This window comes from Eschrichtius robustus, chromosome 12, assembly GCF_028021215.1.
Source record: "Eschrichtius robustus isolate mEscRob2 chromosome 12, mEscRob2.pri, whole genome shotgun sequence".
Taxonomy (NCBI): Eukaryota; Metazoa; Chordata; class Mammalia; order Artiodactyla; family Eschrichtiidae; genus Eschrichtius; species Eschrichtius robustus.
The window spans coordinates 105,110,526-105,137,221 of record NC_090835.1 but is presented as its reverse complement, the minus strand read 5'-3'; the positions used below and the strand labels follow the sequence as shown (position 1 = coordinate 105,137,221).

General features: G+C 44.7%; 1 protein-coding gene across 2 annotated transcripts in view; it reads right to left on the bottom strand.

The window, feature by feature from the left end:
- LYRM4 (LYR motif containing 4) overlaps nucleotides 1–26,696 on the bottom strand; it is a 119,046-nt gene that overhangs the window by 74,561 nt on the left and 17,789 nt on the right. For both annotated transcript variants that reach the window (XM_068558493.1, XM_068558494.1), the window contains exon 2: nucleotides 11,857–11,977. In XM_068558493.1, the coding sequence (XP_068414594.1) occupies nucleotides 11,857–11,977 (121 nt within the window). The remainder of the gene's footprint in view (nucleotides 1–11,856; nucleotides 11,978–26,696) is intronic.

Below are 26,696 nucleotides of genomic sequence, written 5' to 3'. Positions count from 1 at the left end.
GTGCTGAAGCCACGATGCGGCTGCAGAGGCCGGACGTGGGGCACGAGTGGGCGCGGGGCAGGCTTCGCAGGGCCCAGAAACCCACGGGGCCACGCCGCTTCCTAGCGGTTCCCTAAACTGCCCAGGAGAGAAGAAAGGACGGGCACTGGCCTGTGGGGAAAAATGGGCTCCGTTTAAAAAATATTTCCAGTAAGAAAAATACGTAATATTAAGAAAAACATGGACAGCTACACAGACAGCTGCAAACTTTAAATAACAGCTGAGAGTTACTGAAAAAACCAAGTGCTGAGTTTGGCCCGGCTGAGACAGAACCTGGATCAAAGCCAGAGGACAATTTATTTTGGCTCTTTCCTCCGGTCTCCCTTCCTCATCCCACTCCTTCTTGGAAGGTCTGTCGAGCCCCAGTAGAGAAATCTCGTTGGTAATGAGGCATCCACGACCCGTCACCTGTGTGAAAGGGCAGCTTCTGTCACAGCTCACAGGTCCCCGGAAGCCGCCGTGACCCACGCAACATCCCTGCCATCACCGGGGGTTAAAAGCTTCTACAAAGTGTAGCCAAGGGCTCTTCTGGAATTGGCCCCCGCAGCCGAGGCTGACAGCGGAGAACCACCGCTGCATAACTCAGCTTACGCCACCAATCACTCCCCATGCTCAAGGCGACACGCTGCCTGTGACATCCCGGCAGCCAAGCTTTCCTTTTAAAGTGAATTCAGTAAATGCAGAGGGTCAGTGACACACCTCACCCTTGGTCAAAATCCAACATTCACAAGTGTGTTTCTGGGATCTAACAATCATCATCAATTATTTTCAGAATCAGAAAACGTCAGGCCTGAAAGGGGGCCTTGGAGGCATGGGGCACCCCTCCACACCAATGGGGAGCTGGCATTGACGACCGCCTGCCAGCTGGCCGGGGCCGGGAGCAGACCCTGGCTCTGCTGGCTCCTTGCCGGCCGGCGTTCAGTGATGGGTACGTGCTGGGCTCCGACGGCACATCCATGACCCTGCAGGCAGTTCTGGGATGCACTCGTCTAAGTGAGTGCGGTAACTCCACGAAAGAAACCCCCAATCCAACCTCCACAGGGCAGTTAAACTTCGGTTTGTTAAATACAGCAGATTCGTAAAAAGAACTCTTGTGCTATTAGGATCTTGGAAAGCAGTGCACCCAATTCCTCACCTTTTACAGATGAAGCCTGTTGGGTCACGGACTTTCTGGTGATGCTACCTCGAATCTGTGACAGACCGTGAAGGCGAGTCCATGGGACTTCAGGTTGGTGGCGTTGTTACAACATTAAGGAGATGAGATTTGGGGCGGGGGCGAGGAAAAGAGAAGTACTTGTTAGGTTGTATGAAGTGGAAATGCTTGAAGAAAAAGAATATATTTAAAATACTGATTGGATTGTGCGCCAGCGTTACTTAATAAAGCTAAGGTTACTACAGTGCCGCACCTTAGAGAATTTTGAGCCTTTCGATTATTTACAACCAACCAATCTACGAAATGACAGCCTTAATGACCAGATTTGGGGAAGAGAGAACATTTCTGACACATCATCTGGCTCTGGTATTTCAAACACGAAGCAAGTACGAAACTAACCTTAACCTATGAATGGTATTCCTTGGGCTTCAGTAGACAAACTGAATGATGATAAAGTTTTAAGAGAGATTAAGTATCATGACTGAGGATAGAGAGCTACCTAACAAGGGCTACGATTTAAATTTAGGTGTATCTCACTCAAAACCTCTTCTCTTTCCTCCTACTCCTATCATGTCTCTGAATGAAACAACAGTTTTTAGACTGATAGGTGTATAATTAGAAAATACATCTTTCCAACAGCATAGGTGAAACCACCCTTCATATATATGCTTGTAAAATCCATCAAATGCAGATATCCAGTGCTCAGGAAATGAGCACATGTTCTCATACACACACTGGGCTGGGCGTCATCACCTCCCTGCCACCTCGGAGGATGTGGGACAGAAACACAAATGGACATAAACAGGGGGAGCCCCTCTGTCACCCTTCCTAGAAGATGTGGCATTGCTTCCCTGTCAGCTTGGGAGAAGATCTTCTGCATAAGCACGACTGGAATTAACTCTGATTACTTGAAAGGACAAGCCAGGCGGTAAGGCATCAAAAGGTTTCCGCTGAAGGGCACTTCAGTGATAGCTTGTCAGGAAAAGCACAATTGGAGCTGCGACCCTAGATCTATGGGGAAATTCTGAGCAAACACTTCTTAAATAAGGCGGCTGAACTTTACCATTTTCAGACTGTGGTTTTGTATTGTTTTTTCTTTTTGAAGGCAGAGAGGGTGAGAGAGTTTTTTGAGAAATGATAAAGGAGACCAGCCCCTAGGGATAAACTATTCATGAGCCTACAGAGGGGAAGCTGCTACCTTCTAATAAGAGCTCTAAATGGACCATCAGAAAAAGGAACACACATCTTCCCTCCTCCTCTCCTACGTGTTGTTTACCTTCTGTGAAGATAAGGCCACCCAGGTGACCCCTCTTCTGAGAACTGGCTAAAAAGTGAGAACAGATGCAGGCCTATCCTTCTCCTAACTGTGCGTCCTTGGGAGAATTATTCAAACACGCCAAGTCTGGATTTCCTCATCGAGCACACAAGGATACTAGTATCTTTCTCACGAGGCTGCTCTCAGGCATTCAAAGTGCTTGTGTAATACACGGAGTCCATGCCCAGAGAGGGCGCGACGAACCGACACTGGTGAGGAGACCCCCCCCTCCCCCCATCTATCAAATCATCCCTTTACAGATGCAGGAAACAGGGCGAACAAACCACCTGCCCAAGATCACACGGCAAGTTACTACCAGAGCTGAGATGGGCACGTTCACCTCTTGCCCCTGAGATCAGTGTACTTTCTGCTCCGGAATTGTTAATATCTGCTTCCACTTTAGGTGTTTCAGCAACAAAAAGGCTTTTCGAGGAATTCAAGAGTGAGCAGCTCTGGCAGACAAGACTAGGAGACTCATCTGCTAGACTAGATGGGAGAATGACAGATACCATGATAAAAATTCCCAATGAAACCCGTGCCAAAGTTTTCTATAAACAGCACTACTATTTGAGCTCTTGTGAACATGAAATATGCAGAAGAACTATTAGTGTACATAAAAAGGCAGGGGTGATACAGGCTTCCTCTAGAAAGGAAGTGGAATCTTGTTCTGTGCGTGTCAACCTTGGAGGAATGGAGCAAATTTAATGGGTGGTCTCCAACTGAGAGACATTTCTTCTAGAAGAATGCCAACTGTGGGAAAATACTCTTGTCCCAGACCTGAGGAAATAAAGGAATTTCCAGAAAAAGCAGAGAGGAAATTAGTTTAAATTCTTGTATGAAGAAGTCTTTTTATAGCTGCAGAGGAACTATATATTGAACAGGCTGAAAAAATAAATGTCATACATAGGCCAAGCTATAAAACTAAACAAACCCTTCTCATTGCCCTGCTTTCTTAAACCTTCTGAGGAGGCTGGGGAATTTTTTGTTCACGTTGAGAGGCTTCATGTATCCAAAAGACATAGGGTTCACTTAGGGCGCAATTCTGGTCACTGTATATAAATTCATGTTGATTTCCTGAGGATTTGTATTCAAGTCCAAGACAGAGTACATAAATCTCCTTCGCCTCTGACTGCTTTAGTGTTATTTTTTTAATATGCAGATTGATGCTTTGATCTAATCTTAGCTGGTCTATAGAAGCACAGGGGAAAGCACTGCTGGGATATGCCAGTAAACCGTATGCTGTGTTCCATGAAATGAGTGAACAGATGGTATCTAGAACAGGGAGGATGGGCTTGGCTCCAAAACAGTCAAAGCCAGAAAGAACTTCTGTGAGGTTCTGATGGACCTCTTAATTCCACCCCAACTCTGTCTCCGAAAAACTTACAAAACCAATTCATAATTATACGGCATAGAGTGGGTGCTCGATAAACAGGGAAAGAAACTGTGGGCATGGATTGCAAGACACACAGTGCGTTTGTGTTTCACGTAGCTGAGACGCCGGCCAGGGGGCAGGGTGGAGTCAAATCAGACAGAAAGAGTATTAACGCTGAGGAGGGGCTGGGGAGAGCATTCCCACCCCTTACGCATTATTGCTCTTCAAATGCCACTCCATTTTCTTTGAAAGAAAGTGTTCTCCTCAAAGGTATGCTTTAGTACCCATAGCATGTCTTCTACCAGAAAGGAAAGCAACATAAATAAAATAATTCAATCTTTTGACTTTCCTCGTAGCAGAAAGGTTAGACCAAGAGAAGTTTTAGAAATTTACGATGGCATAAATACACGGCTGGCTTACACCTTCACTCACCTATAGCCTAAACTCTGGAAAGTTAAGATCTTGGTGAAAAATGGTCAAGGGAAGCTGAGCATAGAGTAATTTACTCTAAAATGTATCATTATTTCTGTAAATAATCAGGAAGGGGACAGATACTGATGTGAAATGTTGAACCATGGCATTTTAGAAGTGGAAGTAGCCTTAGAAACTACAGCGTAACCCTTTGATTTTACAGATAAGAAGCTGAAGGCTTGTAGTTCCAGCTCCGAATGACTTAGGTTTCCCAGCCTCAAGTATCAGTCAGTGTCTGAGGCATTCAATTTCATTTTTCTCAATTAAGAAAAAATTGAGGACTGGTTATATAGTTCTTTTTTAGGGGAAGGGAGAATTTTTTTTTATTGTGAAAAAAAAAAACCCCACAAAAAGTTACCATTTTAACCAATTTTAAGCGTATAGTTCAGTAGTGTTAAGTACATTCACATTATTGTAAAACATATCTCTAGAACTTTTTCATCCTGAAAAACTGAAACTGTCCCCATTAAACGCTAACTCCCTTTTCCCGCTCCCCCAGCCCCTGAAAACCAACATCCTACTTTCTACCTCCTTGAATTTGACCACTTTGGGGACCTCATATAAGCGGAGTCACACGGTATTGGTCCTTTTGTGTCTGGCTTAGTTCACTGAGTATAGTCCTCAAGGTCCATCCATGTTGCAGCCTGTGTCAGAATTTCCTTCCTTTTAAGGGCTGAATAATATTCCACTGTATGTAAATGCCACCTGTTGTTTATCCATCCGTCAGTGGAAATTTGGGTTGCTTCTGCCTCTTGGATATTGTGAATAATGTATAATTCTTTCCATGTATTTTAAATGCCCCTAATGTATGGACTGACTTTCCTCTCCTTCATAAAAACAATTTCCAAGTAAATTTTAGAGATTCCCCTGAAACTACCAAAATGGTACTTAAGCTAAAAGTGTACTTGAAGAGAGATGAAGTGCATTATTACTTTTCCCCACAAGACATACAGATAAAACACTCCTACCTTTTCACAGGCTGTTCTACAGGGTGACCACTGGGGGCAGGTAAGGCATCCCTTTCACTCAAGTCTGACCACCCCCTGGGGCACCGGCACCGGCTCTGAGGAGACCCACGTGAGAGAGGCCTGTCACTGTTCAGTGGCTTCTCATCTCACGACAGGCACATTCAGAAAGTGATTGCGGGACGTTCCTCTTGAACGGTCATTAGAAAACTAAACCATGAAGTACCAAAGGAAAGTAAAAAAAATATGGTTTCAGAGACTTTCACTTATCACCACCCAAAATGCCAATCAACTGGGCACATTACTTCGCTTTTAGTGATCCACAAAAATAATAAGTGTAAGCTAAACACTGAAAGTGCTTCATCTCACATATACACACAATCAGGTTAATTAAAAGGCTGCTACCCCTAACATCAACCCCTTTCCTAGTGTCTTTAATGGTTGTACGTAATGTCTGCTCTGAACCGCTTACAACAGCAGGTTCATAGTTCTGGGTCTGACACAGCCACTATTTGAATTGCTTCATTAAAAAAAAACACTAGCTTAAGAACAGCTGATGTGGTATGGAATCTTGTCATCACTAAAAAGCTGCTGGCAAAACTGGTATAACTCCAACACCTTGCTGTTATCCAGAATCAGAAAACATAATATCCAGTTGATCTTCTCAGTGTAAAATTACATACTACAGTAACAATATATTTCTTCATCCAAGTACTTATGTTACACACGAACCTTGTTTAGTTGGATACACGTATATCCCATCACTGGTAGAGTAACCAAACATTATCTGGGTGTAAGTTCAGTGCTCAATTCACTAGCCTACGTGAATGAGTGGTTGGGAACCTCTGTTACCCAGGTCTGCTCTCTCAGAGCCCAGAAGAACGGAAGGGTTGCCTTGCCAGGGTGCACTCTGATGAACAGAGAGTATCACACAGCTGTAAATAAACCCACACTTTGCACAGGTATTTTAGTTTTCACCAGGTTTAAAGAAAAAGGTGCTACACATTTAAGATTTAGCTGAAGTCACAATCGTAATTCACGTATTCAAGGAAATCTCATCAGAGTGTAGAAAACACAGGCCCGGCACCTACTCGGTTACTGCAGATGCAGTTTCCCAGTCCCAACTGTCTCTTCTACTTCTTTTTCTCTCACAGACATGTGGCTATTAAGCTAGGTATATAACCGTACTTTGAAACGCTTGGAAAATGTTTTCTCTTTGATAAACACACAACCTCTGTGAGTTACCTGGGGTGGGAACCCCCTCTTCCCCCTGCGGTTATGGAGCACAGCTAAGCAGCACTTCACAATAAGGCTGGTTACGGTTGTTTACAATCCTCAGGGGCATGACCAACTGCAGAGCTGTAATAAGTGGGGGTGATTAACTGATCGTTAGTCGAATAAATGTCTTATAGAGGGGAATCAGAAGGAATATCTCCAGAACAGCAATATGGAAAAAAGAACAAAGATGAAAGCAAAGTCTGGTTGACTTTCTTGCTCCTATTTCTGGTGTGAAACACCCAAGGAGCCCCGTTTCCTGTCTCAGGTAGAAAGTCCTCAGTTACTTCCTTGCTGCCTAGATGGTGACAGCTGTTTGTCCGGCTTCTGTGCGTCCTTCCTGGCGCCGGCTGGCACACACACAAAGGGCCTCTCCCACTTTTCGGATCCCACTTGGGAAGCAGACAGGGAAACTAGGTTTAATGGGGGCTAGTCCAGAACTTGCTTCCAGCAGAGAAAGAACTCACAAGAGCTGCCAGGGTCCAGATGTCTTTACAGAACCATTTTATACGGAAATAATGGGAGTTTATAGAAAAGTGGGAGAACGTCTCTGCTAGTTACGGGATAGGATAGGATGCACGTAGCTGGAAAGAGAGAGGATTCTAACTTTCAGGGGAAGAGGTGGTCCGTGGCAAAGAAAGAACAAGCGTGTGTCTGGCTCCTAGTCCACAGGCCATAATTAAGGAGAATGAATGAAAGCAGCCTGACTGGCTCATACAGGGGCAACGCGATCTGCCCTTTTACTTCTTGCCATCAGAGTAATCCTTAGGAGCAGCGTGAAAGGCCAGTGAGAAATGCTGGTGCTACTAGAATCCTTCAGGGTTGCCCCATGAAGACTAAGTATCTCTGCACAGTAAGGATACAAAGGAAGGATGACCTCTGAGGAGAGGCTGGGCTACGATGATGTGGTCCTTAAATATCTGGGGAACAAAACTGGGAGATGACTTAAGAGTATCTCTATCCTTTGGTTTCTACTGACTCAGGAGCTCACATCCTTGAACTTCTGAGTTTGCCCTCAGGGATTAGGGACCTGAGGTCAGGTCTGGCCAGCTGCCCTTAGACAAGGCATCCAGCTTTCCTGCAGCGTGGCTTCTCTACCCCAAGAGAACCAGAAGAAACTCTTTTCTCAGAGACTTCTTTAAAAAATGCGAAATCTTACCGTGCTTACAGTGGTGTCATTAGTGTCACGGCTGACTGAAGCGAGACCCACTTTAAGGACTGGACAGCAGGAGGTGGGGACCAGTGTTGAGAGGACGATTTCAGTTTGAGTGCTGCCCTTACGGGTGTGCGTGTCTGGCGCCTGGAAAGGTGGCTGTAGGCTTTCTCATCCACGGAAAATGATGCTGAGATCGACGTGCATCCTGGTGGACGGTCTTTGAGTCCAAGTATCAAGTGGAAAAGGGACTTGATGGGAAGGATATTGTAGTTCATGAGGGTGATGTCTCAAGATCCTCATCAGATTTCCACTTTCCTTTCATGGATCCTTTGCATGAACCATGCGAGGTTGTGGGCAGCCAACAAGATACCACGATTTTGGTGGCACAGACCCCTGGACTGAGGTGTTCGACCCCAGGGGACGAACTTCATAGATTCATTTAGTCCACAAATAATTAAGAGCCAACTCCATGCGGGGCTGGTCTAGCTCTTCTGATTAACAATGATACAAGCATTTATGATGTGCCAGCATCTTTCTAAGGGCTTCACATATATTAACCTACTTTATCCTCACCATAACCCACGAAGTTGGGCTTGTTCCCACCTGCGTTTTACGTTAGGCACTGAGAGGTTGAATACCTGGTTGAAGGTCACACTGTGACCAGAGGAGTCAGGACTGGAACCCAGGCAGGCGGGCCCCACAGCCCATGCTCCTGCCTCCTGGGCAGCGGTGACCATGACAGCTGAGACCCCTGTCCTCGTGGAAGAGGAGAAAACAGACAGGGCAACAAGTGATGCTATTTTTGGTGCTGATAAGTGCCGTGAGGAACTCTGAAGCAGGGTAAGGGGGCGGGGGTAAGGGGGCAGGGGTAAGCGGGCGGGGGTAAGGGGGCAGGGGTAAGGGGCAGGGGTAAGGGGGCGGGCGTAAGGGGGCGGGGGTAAGGGGGCGGGGGTAAGCGGGCGGGCGCAAGGGGGCGGGGGTAAGGGGGCAGGGGTAAGGGGGTAAGGGGGCGGGCGTGAGGGGGCGGGGGTGAGGGGGCAGGGGAAAGGGGGCAGGGGTAAAGGGCAGGGGTAAGGGGGCGGGCGTAAGGGGGCGGGGGTAAGGGGGCAGGGGGCAGAGCCAAGTGTGGTCAGGGAAGCCCTCTGTGATGACGAGCAACCTCAGTGAAAGCCTGAGTGAAGAGGGGGTCCAGCTCTGCGAAGGCCTGGGGAGACTATTCCAGGCAAGGGGACAAAGGCTCCCAGAGGGTCACCGGCTGGGGGTAGGGTGCCGGGGCAGCAAGGGGTCGTGGAATGGCGCGGGTGAGGGAGACAGGCCGTGGAGGGCCTCTGCCGACTTCACGAGGACTGCAGGCTCGTCGTCGGGGATGAAGCCCCTGCAGGGTTTTGAGCGGGGCTGTAACCTGCTCTGATGTTTCACCCTGGCAGCCGGTGGAGAAGAGACCACTGGGGCAGACCGGGAGGCGAGTTAGAAGCTGCCACAGTGGCCAGTGTGAAGAAAACACAGACGCTATTTTAGGCCTTTAGGCCAAGGCCAGCTTCGCAGGCTTAGAGCGAGGGGGCTTGGGGAATCGCCTGCATCTCATAAGCTAACTCGGGTCAACATGAAGCTCGGGTTCAGGAGCAATCTTGACGTGAAAGGGAAGCACCCGCCGCTCTGCTAGTTAACACAGACGCCCTGGGCCCGGAAGTGGGCCGCACAGGCTCTGCCCCCCATCAAGGAAGGTGCACCTGGCAGGCTGTCCTGGGGAGGGCCCGACCCGTGGCTCCAGAGCTTGAGTCTGTTTTGTGTGGATTCCCTGGGAATGTCTGGTGAGACCCAGTCTATCCTTTCTTTTTTTTCTTCTTTTCTGAAAGCATTTCAAACTAAGAAGTAACACAGACAATTGCATAACTAAAGAAATGGTGGCACGGATTACTTACAGGTCCCTTTTCTAAGCACCTTCTACTCTGAGCAACTTTACAGTAAAAGATAAAACCAGCCTGTTTGTTCCGAAGGCGCTTGCCAACTTCTGCATGGGAAAGTGCCAAAGAACTGAATCTTCCTGAGTTTATGCAAAATAAGGACGCAGGCTGCTTGTTTTTCCAAGTTCCAGTGCTAAAGCATCCCACAAAATTCAACCACTGATGCATGGAAAATGCCATTGTTCTAGAGTTTTTAAAATGGCAACTCCTTTCTCTGCCACTATCAACATACATGCAAATGTGCAGACCAGCTTCTTTTTCTGACTATCCTATTATCTTTTCATGCTCTTAGTTAAAGATCATTTCCTAGGCTTGTCCGAATGTGGCCAAGTTACCCTATTGCTAGATAACTGTAGAACTCAAGGAGAGTTGTCAGAATCTGAAATGTTATTCTAGAAGGGATTGTTCCATTATGTAGGCAACATAACAAGACTATTAATTTTGACATAAAATGAAAACTAGTTTTTAGCACTGCTTCTTTTTTGAATCGTTTAGAGTCAAGCATGAAGAAGGGTCAGAGATGTAAACATATATCCTGATACACATGTCATATATCATGATATGACGTAATGTCAGCCAAGCCGGCATCTCCTGACAATGCTAAAGAAGCCCTTTCCAACACACTCACAGATCTTAGGAAAACGTAAGGGGTTTCCCTCTACCCCTGAACAAATTTACTGCAAGGAGGAGAGAAAAACGAAGGGAAGCAGAAATGGAGCTTATGGTGTGACTGTTGCTGACTCAGAGAAAAAGAGTGAAAAGGATGATTTTTTAGAGGGTGAGAAAACCAATCGACAGCAGGCTGCTTTAGCCTTTGGCCCCCTGATTAGTTTTGCAGAGACAAGGACACTTCACACCACCCAGGGGGCCAGGCTGCTGCAGATGCTGCATCTACCTCACGAGAAAGAGCAAAGCAAGCACGAGCCAAGGCAACCGCCAGCACGTCGACAAGAGGGAAATAAAACCCCCTCGCCGGGTCCCTCTGGGGTCCGTGCCTAAGCAGCTGTGCTTCACACCGTTTGCACCTGCAGATACACCTTCCACATGCAACAAAATTTAGGTTCACAGCGGCGTCTTCGAGAAAAGGGCAACATTATCTTGAATTGTGACTTCAAAATACTAGGAAAGGGCCTCCCCTGGTGGCGCAGTGGTTAAGAATCCGCCTGCCAACGCAGGGGACACGGGTTCGAGCCCTGGTCCGGGAAGATCCCACCCACCGCGGAGCCACAACTACTGAGCTTGCGTGCCACAACTATTGAAGCCCATGAGCCTAGAGCCCGTGCTCTGCAACAAAAGAAGCCACCGCAATGAGAAGCTCACGCACCACAACGAAGAGTAGCCCCCGCTCGCCGCAACTAGAGAAAGCCCGCGCGCAGCAGCGAAGACCCAACGCAGCCAAAAATAAATAAATAAATGTATATACATTAAAAAAAAAAAACTAGGAAAAGTAGATTACAGTTATACTCTGTGACACATGTCCACGTTATCAATGTGTAACGTATCTAACGAAGAGACAAAATTTAAAGAAAGTTTCTTATACTTACAGCATGAACGTCTAGTAAACTATGGGAACTCAGCCTCCCAGAAGGATGCATCCCCTGGAAGTTCTGGATAGCTGATATTTACGTACTCCTTGATTCAATAATATGACAGGTCATCTTTCTTTGTGCACATGCATAAGAAGAAGAGAGTTTCGGGCTTCCCTGGTGGCGCAGCGGTTAAGAATCCGCCTGCCAATGCAGGGGACACAGGTTCGAGCCCTGGTCCGGGAAGATCCCACGTGCCGCGGAGCAGCTAAGCCCGTGCGCCACGACTACCGAGCCTGCGCTCCACAGCCCGCGAGCCACAACTACTGAGCCCACGTGCCACAACCACTGAAGCCCAGGCGCCTAGAGCCCGTGCTCCACAAGAGAAGCCACTGCAGTGAGAAGCCCGCGCACCACAAGGAAGAGTAGTCCCCGCTCGTCACAACTAGAGAAAGCCTGCGCACAGCAACGAAGACCCAACACAGCCAAAAATAAAAATAAATAAAAAAGAGGAAGAGAGTTTCATGATCCCGTGGTGTGAATCGCAAACGCCCATCAAGGGGGACCTGTCAAAGCTTAAAGCTCTTAACGAAGAACCGTACATCACTGAACTATCTTACCTGTCGACGGATTATTCCAAGGTCTCTTCTGGCTTTATTCATTAGGGCTTGAATTTGCACAGGATCCTTTACATTCTTATTTTCTCTGAAGGCATCTCTTGTCCTCCTGATGGCGTAAGTTCTAAACGAATCCAGGGGAAAAAGGAAAAGGTGTTGTCAGTGTGTCTGAAACGATGCTTTTCGAAATGAATTCAAAAGTGGTCCCTTAGGAATCAGCCGCCTGCTGGGCCCCCGTGGATCGTCACCTCTGCCCTCTGCTCCTGGGACAGGCCCATCCATGACTGTCCTGGGACGACGGAGCAGACAGATTCGGGGAGATGAATCTTCTCCACACAAGTCAGGTGTGATGGTACAGTGCTACTGAAACACTCCTTAGATTATCGGCTCTTCACGTTTATTCGCATCTGGCCTCCCTCCATTAACACGGATAACTGAACCTTCGACGTGCAGAGACAACACGACAATCGACAGGTGCCACGACGCACTGCACGTGCGTGTACCAAGGCGGTGATCGAGGCCACGCTTGGGTCAGCGTTCCAGTCTCATCCCACCTTCTCTTGTGGAACGTAACAGGCACGGATCCATACTGCCATCCTGCCACCGCTGAGCGTGGCGATGACACCGAAATGCTCTTCTCCATCTCTAAAGTGCACACACGTGCACACGCATAGACACCCCCCCAGCCCCGCCCAACACACATCGCATGCAGTTCAGGGCAGCGGTTTCAGCGCGAGCCTTGCACATCAGACAGGCTTGGGTTTGAACTCTTTTCCAAGCTCCTTCTGTTCGTGAGAACCTGGGCAACCTTCTTAACATAAGCCCCTGTTTCCTCATCTTACGCCTGTCAAACAGGCATAATACTGCCCACCTCTCAGGGCTGCTGGGAAGGTTAGGCTTTATAACGTGTGTCTGGAATTTGGTACGAAACCTGTACATAGAAAAACTCAAGATATAAAAGCTATTTTTTTCTTCTTCCTCTTCTTGTTACACCTTAATGCAATTAGTACCCCCTCTCCTCACGTCGGCCTGTGCTTCACCCTGCACCCTCGGGGTCACACCAGGCTGTCGTGTGGATAATTAGCCACAGTAGACGATTCAAAAGTCGGTAACCTCTGGACTCCCACACTCAGAGAGTGATGGCCTTAACCCCGACGCCTGCCCGGCCTCACCAGACAGAAACGAGGACCAAGGAGATGCAGCCCAAGTCAGACAGACCAGACGCGACTGTCTCCAGTGTCTGTATGATCTCAGGTTGCTCTGCACTTACCTTGAAACACCAGCTAAAGAATCCACGTGAAACCATTAGTTCCATTTAGAAACAGAAGAACGGAAAAAGCGGCAAAGCAATGAGGAAAGGGGAATGCAATTTCCTTGGGAGCTGGGGGATGGATACAACTGAACTGGGCAACCTTACTTTGGAGAGGACTAATTTTGTTTTAGATAAACTTTCCTAACGTAAAAGAAAATCAAACATTCAAATATCAAGTCCATCTGCATTTAAAAGCAAGAGAAAACGAAATCTTGTAACGTTAAGAACCATAAGGAGAAAAGCAGACAGTTTAGGAGCCTGCACTTTAGGATGTGAGCTGCTGCGGAGTCTTTCATCTTAGCCCCACGGGAACCTTCTGGGGTGTTTGCCACGGAGCTTCTGGGTGCTCGGCATCTATCTCAGGGTCACGAGGATTGGAAATGGATATACATACATAGATTTATATAGATTTTCCTCAGGTACAGCTGCTAATCTAACAAGACAGCAGGCAGCAGCTGGGCGGCTAAAGCAATCTCTGGCACCTTCCGTGCACAACATACTGGTTATTTGTGTCGCACAACATGTCTGTTCTCCCTCACACCCACACGCTCCTCCAAAACAGTTTCTGGTGGTGATGGGAATAGAGAAGGAACAAAACAGTTGAATTCTAATATTTCGTTCCATATGCAGACTTGGTTTCACAACAGGAATTTACCTCAGGGAATCATCCAGTGTTTTAATTCTTCTTTTTGGAAAAAATAAAATGGGCAATAGTAGTCATTACTAAATTCATTCTTCTAAAAGCCAGCAACTAGCCAGAATAGCTAGGAACAGAGGAGTATGTCTCGGAATGCAACGACCTAAGTTCTTCTAAAGTTTAAGGAAATTAGAAAATAGCTGAAGACATTCAACAATTTGTATCATTTGGGGTCAAGGTCAGCGTTCTAAGTGTGCTTTTGTGTATTCTAGTCTCCCCAAATCTCCAAAGTCTATGCCTAAAGGAACGAAGCTCTTGATCTTCCATTTAAATGTGTCTGAAGCAATCAAAAGCTGTCATTCAAGTTCTGGCTACACCCGTGGAATGAGTGACGGAAAGGTTCCCTCCCCCCTTTCTTGCTCCTCCTCCCCCTCCACGTCTAGAACACAGGCATTTCCCTTTGCCCCAAGAGAAGACACCGCACTGGTTCTGGACCATAAAACCACTACTGCATGAACAGTTTTTAGCTATATGATTCTTATCTCAAATGGTCGTCATTTTGTGAAGGTAATCACAAATCCGGCCGAGTCTTCTCATTTTCTAAGAAGGGGCTAACCACCAATTATTTCAATCCTGCCCCGCCTTGGTTTTTATCATTTGCGTTTTTTTCACCGCTGCCAAGGGAAACCACTTATCCTCGAACACGTTCTTGCCATCAGTCCCTTGACTGTATCACTGAGCAAGAACATTTCGAGGAAAAACGTGAGATGCCGCCATGGAGATGGCAGCCAGCTGCTGCACAATGGCTTGCACTAGGGCGACCCTAGCGTGAGTCAGAGGCTGCCTGAAATAAGACACAAAAAATTAACACGTAAGGGGCAACAGAAGAGCAACGGCCACCACGAGAAAGTGGATGGCATCCACAGAAACAGCAGGGGATTCTGCTCACACATCGCTGCTCTGCCTGTACCCTCCCGAAGCTTGGCAGTTCCTTAGCGCTACTTTGTGCAGGAGATTCCCACGAGTCTTTTCTTCTCCCCCTCCCCTTCCCCCCCCGTGCCAACAGACCTCCAGTGTACACAGGTTCTACTGGCTATCCTTTCCCCACTGCAAGGATCAAACTCCTCTGTGAGATTCTTCCAGCCACTCCAATGTCCCTGGCGCAGAGCAATACGGCCGGCAGTAACGACGGCTCTAGAGTGCCTGAGGTCCTGCTTCGCCTCTTTCCAGACCTCTGTCGGCCAAATGCAGGCCACGATAACCACCGCCGCCCAGCACCTGGAGGCTCACATTGGCTTCAGCGGGCAAGAGGTGGGATCTGGAAACCAGCTGATGTAATTTCCTCACTTCTGACATCCTTCGTCACCACCCCACACGCTGGCTTCTCTGCTCATCCATCCTGTAGAAGCATCTGTGCGTTCCCCCCTTCCACAGCCCCAAGCCAAGTATCCCAGTAACAAAACGACTCAACCCTTTCTCTTGGCCTCTTTGGGGCAAAGTCCTGCACCTGCTTGGAAGGACGTCCTCCATGCACCTGCCTTAACTCGGAGGCGCCCTGCTCCTGAAGACACGCTTCCCTCGCAGCCATCAGGGGGAAGCTGCTTCAATCTGCCTCCGGACTCCACGGGGCTGAGAGGAGAGTCCGGCTACGCCCTTGGACCCTACTGCTGCTTCCGGATCATCTGTTCACCCTACACACCCTTGAGGCCACGCTGCCTGAGGAAACCACGTTGTGTGCCCCCGTGACACTGCTGTCTGCTCACTTCTGGAGATCAAGCCTTAAGATTCATCAAGCCTTAACATCTAAAGGCCCCTCAGTGCATACATAGGCCACCCATTTTAGGTAACAAAAACTTTCGTAATATGTGGTACAGTAAGATCTTTAAAGCCAACTTTTATAGTGAGACATGATAGTGTTTGCAAACTGTTACTGAGGTGTCTATCTTTGCTCTGCGGATGGAGAGTTCCGCAGCTGGCTCGTCTCTCCTCTTATCCTTTAGGTCTAACTAGCTGTTTCCTCCTAGTCTTCTGTGCGGGCTGATCCGACTCTGCTACCTCTTGTATGTTGTATTCTCTAGGGCTCCATATTGGACCTCATTTTAATAACATGTCTTCCAGTAAACGCGTCTACGCCCAAGGTTTCAACTACCATATATGTATATATGCCATTGGCTACCAGAACTTTCTCTAGAAAGTTTTGGTAGAACCCCAATCCATAGAACCCAACTGCCTTTCGGACTTGCCAACAAAAGGCACTCACTATGCCCACGACAAATTCTCCCACTGAACGCTTTCCAAACTGAAGTTATCATCTTCTTCTCCCTTCTCCCCAGTGGCCAGCATTTCATTCCTAGGTAGGAGCATTCTCAGACAGCCAACCGTCCAAGTCAGATATCTGGGTATCCATCCTAAATTCCTTCCTTTCCCTTAACTCCTTACGTTTAGACAATCACAAAATCTTACCGTTTCAACCTACAGTCTTCTGCATTATCTTCCACTTCTCCAAACCCTCAGCTCTAATCTTGGTTCAGGCTCTCACCTCAGATTAATGCAAGAGTCTTGGGATTATGGTGTACGTATGCTGTGCATAATAAAATGCATAGTAACAGCTTTAGAGGAAAAGCTCAAGGACCATTTGAAGGTCATAAGTACTCTGGGTAAGGAACACAGCAGAAAGCTTCCTTCTTATGAACGTTTAAGTTCCCACTGGAATGGTAGCCCCACGCAGTATGGACTTTTATCTTCCTTGTGCCTGGCTCAGAGGGTGCTTAATAAATATTTACTAAATATACAAACTTATCCAAATATCATATCAAAGAGACCTTCAAGAAAAATACTAATAATCACAACAAAGAGTTAAGAAACTGATAAAGAAATAGAATGAAAAGGGTTGTAGCACAAAGATTGAATTAACCTCTGAAAGGGAATGATTACAAAATTCACCATGAGAATCCAATGAAGAAGTCTAGGAGGCCTATCATGTAAGCACTGTGGGAGGTGGAGATCAACAAGGTTACTGGCCTCAGGGGCGGCTGGAGGATGAAATCCACACCCAAATCATGAAAGAGGAAATAAGAGCCAGGCAAAGGGAACTCAGAGGGGCTGAGGAGACTCTCTGGGGCAATGGAACAGTTCTTGACTGTATATTGGTCAAAAGGTTGAGCCTCACACTTAAAGTGGATGCTTTATTGTATGTAAATTATTCAATAGGTTGACTTTTAAAGAAAATTGAAAGATAAATAGTATAGGAGCTACATTACATTTGCCCTCTTTTAAGAAAAGCAAAAAAAGGAAAAAAAAAAACCCCCACCAAACAAAGACTGCAATGTTAGAGGATAATTATGTACACAGCTGATGGAAGTAAAAGTTAACAGTTATTACAGAAGCCAGAAGACAGGACAAACTAGGAAATCAAGTCTAAAACACAGAAAGATAAGTTGATGAGAAATATGTGAGAAAAAAATAACCTTCAGAAGAGGGCAAAGGTATATAACCTATGAATAATAAGTGTGAACAAAGTGGACTGTAGGTAATTAAAGTTCTAATGGAGAAAATGTTTCAGAAGTGATTATAAAAAATTGAGACGGTTCATTGAGATTTAACAACCAGATGACAATGCCAAGATATTTACTTTTAAAACCTTAAACTCCAAGGTCAGAGGAAAAATATTTGAAGAAAGGATAAAAAAAGAACTTTAAGCAGGTAATACTGAATGCAGTAGAGATAAGTATAACCTCAGATTTCTATTTTCAAAATCCACAAAGAAAAGGGCTGCTTTCTAGTCATTTGCAGGGCTGTTTTGAGGGTCCAAAGGGATAACAAATAATACCTATGATTTCTGGCACACGTACCATGCACAGGGTACTGTGCTCAGAACTGGATATACATTATCTGATTTAATCCGCAAACTACAACTCAGAGATTGGGAAAAAAAAAAAAAAAAAGGCCAAGATCAAATGTCCAGTAAGTGGCAGAGCTAGATTCTGAACCCAGCTGAACACAGTCTGGGATTTTCAACTCCAAGCTGTGTCTCCTCCAGGGGCCAATAAACCCCTACTATCCAACCTTTGACAAGTACTTGGGATAAGCCAAGTTCTTATTTGCAAAGCCATTAAAAAAAAATTGTCTCTGGCATCACAAAGCTTAAAAAGATCATCTTATCTCCCAACACTGCTCCAAGTACTGCTACAAATAGTTCAAGTGCCAAGCATGTGTTAGGAAAAGCAGCTGAGAGCATTATGAGGGAAAGAGCTAGTGACATAAGCAGTAAGTGTTAAGTGAAATAACTGAGTTGAATTATTTTTAAGAAGGAGGACAGTGCCCAATGAGAAGGGTGTGGGTGCGGAGGTGAAGTTACTATTAGGAAACCCACTCTGGAGACCAAAGGCTCTCAGTTTTGGGAGCAGCTGTAAAGAAAACCCACTACATACTTCCCTGTTTACAATTCCCTAACGGTTTTCTATTATCTTCAGGATAAGGGTCAAGTGCATTAGCATGGACGGTATATTCCTGTTCATCAATCCCACCCCATCCAGCACCACTTCCAGAATGAACCACTGACTGTAGCTTTATGGGAAGACTTGGAGTTTTCTCAGTTCTTCCTGAAGGAAGGCCTGCTATTTCTCCACATGTGGTATGTCCTCCTCCAGCTTGATCTCTTGGCTAACTCCTACTCGTCCTTAAAGACCTGACCCAGTTAGAAACAAATATGACAAAAGATTAATATCCTTAGCATATAAATAGCGCATATAAATCGAACAGAAGGACAGAAGGACCACAGTAAATAAATGAGTGAGCAGCATGGACCAATAATTCATGAGAGAGCCCAAAGAGTGACTAAATTTAGAGACATAGGTGATATAAATATATGAATGTTCAGCCTTGGTCATAATCAAAGAAATGTATATTTAAACAAGGTATAATTTTCTGTCTGTCAAATTAGCAGAATTTTTTTTAAAAGTAAAGGGAGTGGGACTTCCCTCGTGGCGCAGTGGTTAAGAATCCGCCTGCCAATGCAGGGGACACGGGTTCGAGCCCTGGTCCGGGAAGATCCCACACGCCGCGGAGCCACAACTACTGAGCCCGCGTGCCACAACTGTTGAAGCCTGTGAGCCTAGAGCCCGTGCTCCGCAACAAGAGGAGCCACTGCAATGAGAAGCCCGCGCACCACAACCTAGAGTAGCCTCTGCTCACCTCAACTAGAGAAAGCCCACGTGCAGCAACGAACACCCAACGCAGCCAAAAATAAATAAATAAATTTATATATAAAAAAAAAAACTAGGAAAAGTAGATTACAGTTATACTCTGTGACACATGTCCACGTATCAATGTGTAATATATCTAACCAAGAGACAAAATTTAAAGAAAGTTTCCTATACTTACAGCATCAACGTCTAGTAAACTATGGGAACTCAGCTTCCCAGAAGGATGCATTCCCTGGAAATTCTGGATAGCTGATATTTACGTACTCCTTGATTCAATAATATGACAGGTCATCTTTCTTTGTGCACATGAATAAGAGGAAGAGAGTTTCGGGCTTCCCTGGTGGCGCAGTGGTTAAGAATCCGCCTACCAGTGCCGGGGACACGGGTTCGAGCCCTGGTCCAGGAAGACCCCATATGCCACAGAGCAACTAAGCCCATGCACCACAACTACTGAGCCTGTGCTCTAGAGCCCGCAAGCTACAACTACTGAGACCGAGTGCCACAACCACTGAAGCCCAGGTGCCTAGAACCCGTGCTCCACAACAAGAGAAGCCACAACGATGAGAAGCCCGTGCACTGCAATGAAGAGTAGCCCCCGCTCGCCGCAACTAGAGAAAAGCCTGTGCGCAGCAACGAAGACCCAACGCAGCCAAAAATAAATAAATAATAAAGTAAAAAAAAAAAAACAACTAAAGGGCATGTACAGCCTGATGGTGGGATATGAACTATATCTCCTGTGGGGAAAACAGTATCATACATCATAATGTATAATGATGTTCATAATCTTTTATCCACTAATTCTATTCTTAGTGATCCTACAGATACAATCTGAAATATGTACAAAGATGTATACAGAAACATATGCATTACAGAACTGTTTATAAGCATTAAAAACAGAAACAACCTTAAATGTTCATAAATGATGACATTATGCAGCTTTTAAAAGAGATGCTTCAAAAACCTTAAAGCTGCAGATACTGAAGTCGGAGGTATAAAAAGGTGTAAGGAGAATTATCAGTCTCCCTCCCGCTCCTGACCGTCTGTTCTCTCTAGATGCAATCACAGTTGGCAGGTTCCTGTGTAGCCTCCCAGAGATACTGGGTTCTTATTATACCCTCTATGTGTATACTTCTCTTCGTAAGTAGTGGAGTTCTAAACATACGGCGCACCTCTAATTCCTGAATAAAAATGTGTCTGAGCAATCATTTCCTGTCAGTACAAATGAGCTGACCCATGAAGGGCTGTGCAGGGTTCCACCATATGCGTGAATTACAGTCCATTTAGTGGGCCCCTTATTAATGGGTATTTAGGTTGTTTCTGATCTTGCTATTACTATAGCATTACGTGCATGTGTGTCTGTGGGAACAATTCGTAGAAATGGAACCGGTAGGGCAAAGGATATGTATATGGTAGATTTGATAAAATATCATCAAAGTTCTCTCTGCAGAGGGACCGGTCCAAGCTTCCACCAGCAACATGTAAGTTGCTTGTTTTCAACACCATTGCCAACACGTGTCATCAAACTTTCTGATCTTTGCTAACCTAACGGATGAAAAACGGTCTTTTATTTCACTTTTTTTTTTTTTTTTTTAAATAAGGTTTAATTCATTTATTTATGGCTGTGTTGGGTCTTCGTTTCCGCGCGAGGGCCCTCTCCAGCCGCGGCAAGTGGGGGCCACTCTTCATTATTTCACTTTTAATTACATTTTTCTTGTTATGAGTGCTGCTGACCACCTTTTCACAAGTTTAAAGCCCTCTGTGTCTGTTAATAACCTTTGCCTTTTCTTAATTGAGTGATTTGTCTTTTTGATTGATTTGTAAGACCTACTGAGGAAGGTGTTAAGGAAACTATCCCTTTGGGATGAGTTGCAATGTTCTCCTTGGACTGTCATCTGACTTTGTGTGTGCTTTGTCACATAAAAACGTTCAGTTCTTACGCAGTAAAGTGTATCACTTTTCATGTTATGACTTCTGGTTATATATATGTACAAAAGTCTTCTCTACTGTGAGATCACAAAAAATATTCACCCATGTATTCTTGAGAACTTTTATGATTTATCTTTTTATGTTTAACTCTTTGATCTTTCTGGAATTAATTTTAGTGGAAGGTGTTGAATATGGAATCTAACTTTACCTTCTAATGTTAAGTTTTCTGAAATGAAGGATATAACTTTACATTCGGGATGATCTCAATTATGTAAAATACAGGTACAGAAAAACTACAAGGAAACAGCATGTTAACAATAATTACTTTTGGTTATTGGAATTTATGCTTTCTAAATTATTACAATAATCATTACTTATGAATTATTTTAAAGTGCCTAATGACATAATAAAATCAGTAATTTACCATGATAAAGAAAAATTGGCAATAGTGAAGGTTCAATCTGTGCGAGAAGAGATTAGGGAAGGAAATATACTTAAATACGTATAGCCAGAAGAGATGTACAATGGGGGATTAAATTAAAGCAGTGCCATGGGGAAAAGAGGAAGTATTCAGTAGATAAAAGCAAGAGATTCTACAAGTTTATTTTGAGGTTAACAATGGGACAACAAGGTAGATATGTCCACCAGGCTACCAGAAACATGGTTTTGGATCTCTGCTGAGAAGGTCCAAGCTGGCAATAAACCTGAAAATCGTTGATAAGGAAGAAGGAGGCAAAATCGTGGGGGCAGATGAGTTTGCTCGGAGGAAGGCAGGAGAATGGGAAGAGAAGCTAGCCTGGGACAGAGCCCTGGAGAAACAGTGCCAGTAATTAAGAGCAGGCAGAGTGCAGGAGGAAAGACCCAAGACAAGGAGGCACACTTCACAAGCAGAGAGCACGCAGGAGCGTCCCGAGTCCTAGAGAGGAGACGACAAAGGCTGGAAGAGGCCTCGCTGCAGCCAGCAGCAGGGGCGGCACTGGTAACTTCAGCAAGAACACCACCAGCTATACTCAGTGACTACAGTGCACTACATGTATGAAGAAAAACCCTGAATTCTTGAAAATGCACTCATAAACAGCAACTGGGTGTAGGAAGAAGTTCATTACATACTAAGAAAGTATTTTTAAAATAATAGAAAAGATAATGCATAAAATCTTTGGAATGTAGTCAAAGCCATACTTAGATGAAAGTATGTAGTCAAAGCCATACTTAAAGCTAATGGCTTACATAGTAATATGTAATTACTAATGGCTTTATTAGTAATAAAATAAAAGCAGAGTTTAATAAATTAGAAATATCTCCTAACATTTTGGAAAGGCCATAGTATCCCATAAGAAAATAGTAAACAGGTATTTTAAAAATGGGTCAAACAAACTAAAAATGAAATAAAAAAATCAGCGGAATTAGCTAAGACAACTGAGTTTATTCTTTTTTTTAACATCTTTACTGGAGTATAATTGCTTTACAATGGTGTGTTAGTTTCTGCTTTATAACAAAGTGAATCAGCTATACGTATACATATATCCCCGTATCTCCTCCCACCCTCCCTATCCCACCCCTCTAGGTGGTCACAGAGCACAGGCTGATTTCCCTGTGCTATGCGGCTGCTTCCCACTAGCTATCTATTTTACATTTGGTAGCGTATATATGTACGTGCCACTCTGTCACTTCGTCCCAGCTTACCCTTCCCCGTCCCCGCGTCCTCAAGTCCATTCTCTACGTCTGCATCTTTATTCTTGTCCTGCCCCTAGTTTCTTCAGAACCTTTTTTTTTTTTTTTGGTTCCATATATATGTGTTAGCATACGGTATTTGTTTTTCTCTTTCTGACTTACTTCACTCTGTATGACAGACTCTAGGTCCATCCACCTCACTACAAATAACTCAATTTCGTTTCTTTTTATGGCTGAGTAATATTCCATTGTATATATGTGCCACATCTTCTTTATCCATTCATCTGTCGATGGACACTTAGGTTGCTTCCATGTCCTGGCTATTGTAAATAGAGCTGCAATGAACATTGTGGTACATGACTATTTTTGAATTACGGTTTTCTCAGGGTGTATGCCCAGTAGTGGGATTGCTGGGTCGTATGGTAGTTCTATTTTTAGCTTTTTAAGGAACCTCCATACTGTTCTCCATAGTGGCTGTTTCAATTTACATTCCCACCAACAGTGCAAGAGGGTTCCCTTTTCTCCACACCCTCACCAGCATCTACTGTTTGTAGATTTTTTGATGATGGCCATTCTGACCAGTGTGAGGTGATACCTCATTGTAGTTTTGATTTGCATTTCTCTAATGATTAGTGATGTTGAGCATTCTTTCATGTGTTTGTAGGCGATCTGTATATCTTCTTTGGAGAAATGTCTATTTAGGCCTTCTGCCCATTTTTGGATTGGGTTGTTTGTTTTTTTGATATTAAGTTGCATGAGCTGCTTGTAAATTTTGGAGGTTAATCCTTTGTCAGTTGCTTCATTTGCAAATATTTTCTCCCATTCTGAGGGTTGTGTTTTTGTCTTGTTTATGGTTTCCTTTGCTGTGCAAAAGCTTTTAAGTTTCATTAGGTCCCATTTGTTTGTTTTTGTTTCCATTACTCTAGGAGGTGGGTCAAAAAGGATCTTGCTGTGATTTATGTCACAGAGTGTTCTGCCTATGTTTTCCTCTAAGAACTTTATAGTGTCTGGCCTTACATTTAGGTCTTTAATCCATTTTGAGTTTATTTTTGTGTATGGTGTTAGGGGGTGTTCTAATTTCATTCTTTTACGTGTAGCTGTCCAGTTTTCCCAGCACCACTTTGAAGAGGCTGTCTTTTCTCCATTGTATATTCTTGCCTCCTTTATCAAAAATAAGGTGACCATATGTGCGTGGGTTTATCTCCGGGCTTTCTATCCTGTTCCATTGATCTATATTTCTGTGTTTGTGCCAGTACGAGTTTATTCTTTTATGTTATGGCTTCTGGAGTAAACATCAGAAAACAAAATTATTAAAAAAGAGTGAGGAGGATTGGAAGTTTGAGAAGAGGGGTTTAAAACAATTATTTCAGAAACAGAGAGCCTGAGCAGACTTCTGGAACTCACTATGCAATGAGAAGAGCCAGCTGAGGGTGGTAACACCCAGTGCGGTGGGTACCAGTTTGCCAAACTCGGTGATTTTTGCCCAGCTGAGTTCAGCTGCCCAGGTATAGTTATGGAAAAGACAGATGTGTGTGTAAGGAATTATGGTAAATTAATGGTCTCTATGTATTAAAATAATAAATATGAAAATTATGTACATATAACAAAAAGTATATTCAAAACACTATGACCTAAAAACCATTTTTATATAACTGCAGATTTTAGGTACAGTTCTACGGGGATTTTTAAAAAGGTAACAGTCTCTTTAAAAAAAAAAAAAAACAATAAATAATGGAAAGAAAGAAAAAAAAGTACCACCGTCCTGTAGCAGATGCTCTCCTCAGGCCCTAGAGGAAAAGTTTAGGAGTATTTCTGTTCAGGCTTCCTTTTTGGTGCATAAAAACATTTAAGATCTTTACCCTACAATTCATCAAAATTAAACTTCTAATTACCACTTGGATCTATCCTCATTGCCACTGACATTTTGCTGCAAACAAGATTTTTCAAAATGTAAACCAATTTATCAAAGTAGAGGCCACCTATAAAACACTGTCTAGCTTTGTGGCAGCGAGGCCTACAGATCGAGCGGCGGCGGGGTCCTGGCTTCCTCGTTTCTTGGTTTTAGACATGGCTGTGTAGACAGCACAGGTACCCTGCAAGCTGGACTCGAAGAGCTCAGACCCACAGTCCCCTCCTCACGTGTTCCTGGACCAAAAGAGAAACATGTCCTTCATTTGTGGAGTCCTTCAAACTACTCCTGTGAGGGAAAAACCAAAGATAATGCTCAAGTATTAACTGTCCTCATATATACATATCCTCTTCTTATGGATCTGGCCATATTTCTTTTAAAAGTATCACCATGACATAAAAGCTCCATGTGCAGGGATGGGATTTTCTGGCTTCTTCCCTCGCGACCCCCTCATCTACCAGAGATGAGCTTGACCTGGTACCAAAAAAGCAAACCCAAGCTTTCATCATGTAATAAGCGTTAAAAGTTAGACTACAGAATACAGTTTTAAAAATTTTATTTTAAAATTACAGTGTGAACCATGCCAATGTAAGACAGGACCTTTAAATGATTTAAATTTGAGGAGAATAACTATGTATGGTAGAATATTCAATTAATTTTGGATTTTCCACTTTATGGGGGAAAATAAAGCACGAACGATAAAAATTCCTCTTGGTCGTTAAACTCAAATCTCTTCATTAAAATTTCCTATCAGCACTGCTAAAAAGAAGCCAAATAAAGTGCATTTTTGTTTATTTTATCCTTTCCTCCTGCCATTAGTCACCAGCAAGAATAAGTGAGCAATGTATGTTTCCTAGATATAAGGAGGTCTCATGGATAAGATCAACAATGGCAGGCAGACAATGGGTGATGTGGCAGATTTGGGGAGCCCTCCAACTGCCTAGAAGTGCTTTCAAGAGCCTAAAGCAGGAGAGAGTCAGATCTGACATGTGGACCCGCATTTCCCACCATGCACTGTGTGAAAATACCAGTATTCCCTCAGGAAGAGCCACAAAGAATATTTACACATTAAATCAGTGAAGATACCTGGAAATGTGAGAAAGCAAAGTTAGGCACCTGGATTCCTTCACAGGGCTTCTCCCCCTCCAGTAACACCCATTACGTTTTGGGAAATGCTGATCTGGACAAAACTTCTACCCAGGCAGCCCCTTCAAGGTTCAGAGGCTGGAGGCTGAAAGGGCAGGTCCCAGCGCGTGTGCCAACAATTCCCACAGGCAAGTCATGCTCATTCATTAAAGGCTACTTACAGACCCTCCTCTCACAGCAGCTAACAGATCCAGGGCACCTGCCGCAAACCAGGCACAGCTGCACCTGTATCTCCTCTAACCCTCTAGCAACACAGCCTAATAAGTGCATCAGCTGATCTTAGATGTGTGAGGTCCATGAGTCACAGCAGAGATGGTCAATATATTCCCCGCCCCTTCTTCCAAAAGGTCCCCACCATACAGATCCCACAGCCAAGTCCAAAGTCAAATCATGATAATGAAGGGGAGAACATTCCACGCCCTAATATGCCACTTTGGCATTTGGTTATTTTGAGCTGAAGGCCAACTGAGAGACAGCAGATGCAGGAAGGGCTCTCTGCCCTTCTCTTTTCTGCCAAAAGCAGGGCATAAATTTCCCATGAGAAAGGTGTCCTCCTGGTACCAGGAAGAAGAGAACATTCTTACCACCAGATACGGGGAGTTTATGCTGAGATGAGTCTGCACAAACCGCACTAAAATAACCCTTGTCTTCTGTTAGTTTCCCCCATATATTTCCTACTCAATTTCCAACAATATCCTGTCCTTAGCTGCCCAAATCCCTTGGCTTTGTCTAGTCACTGCTCCACAATTTACGGTCCTTTGTAAAAATGGTATACAAGCCCCCAAGTCTAACTGCTTTTTTGGGGTTGTCACTTTTCTATGAAGCTCCTTCCATGCTATGCAAAAATACAAACATGAAATAAAATTCGTACATGGTTTCTCCTGTTAGTCTTCTGACAGTTTAATTCACAGGCTCCGTGCACAGAGCATAAGAGAGTTGAGTAAGTTTTTCCTCCCCTACAGTGGTCTTAGCCTCAGTGCTGAGGACTGTGGGCAGCTCTGGCTTTGAGAAGATGCTGATCTGTGGATGTGGAACCTG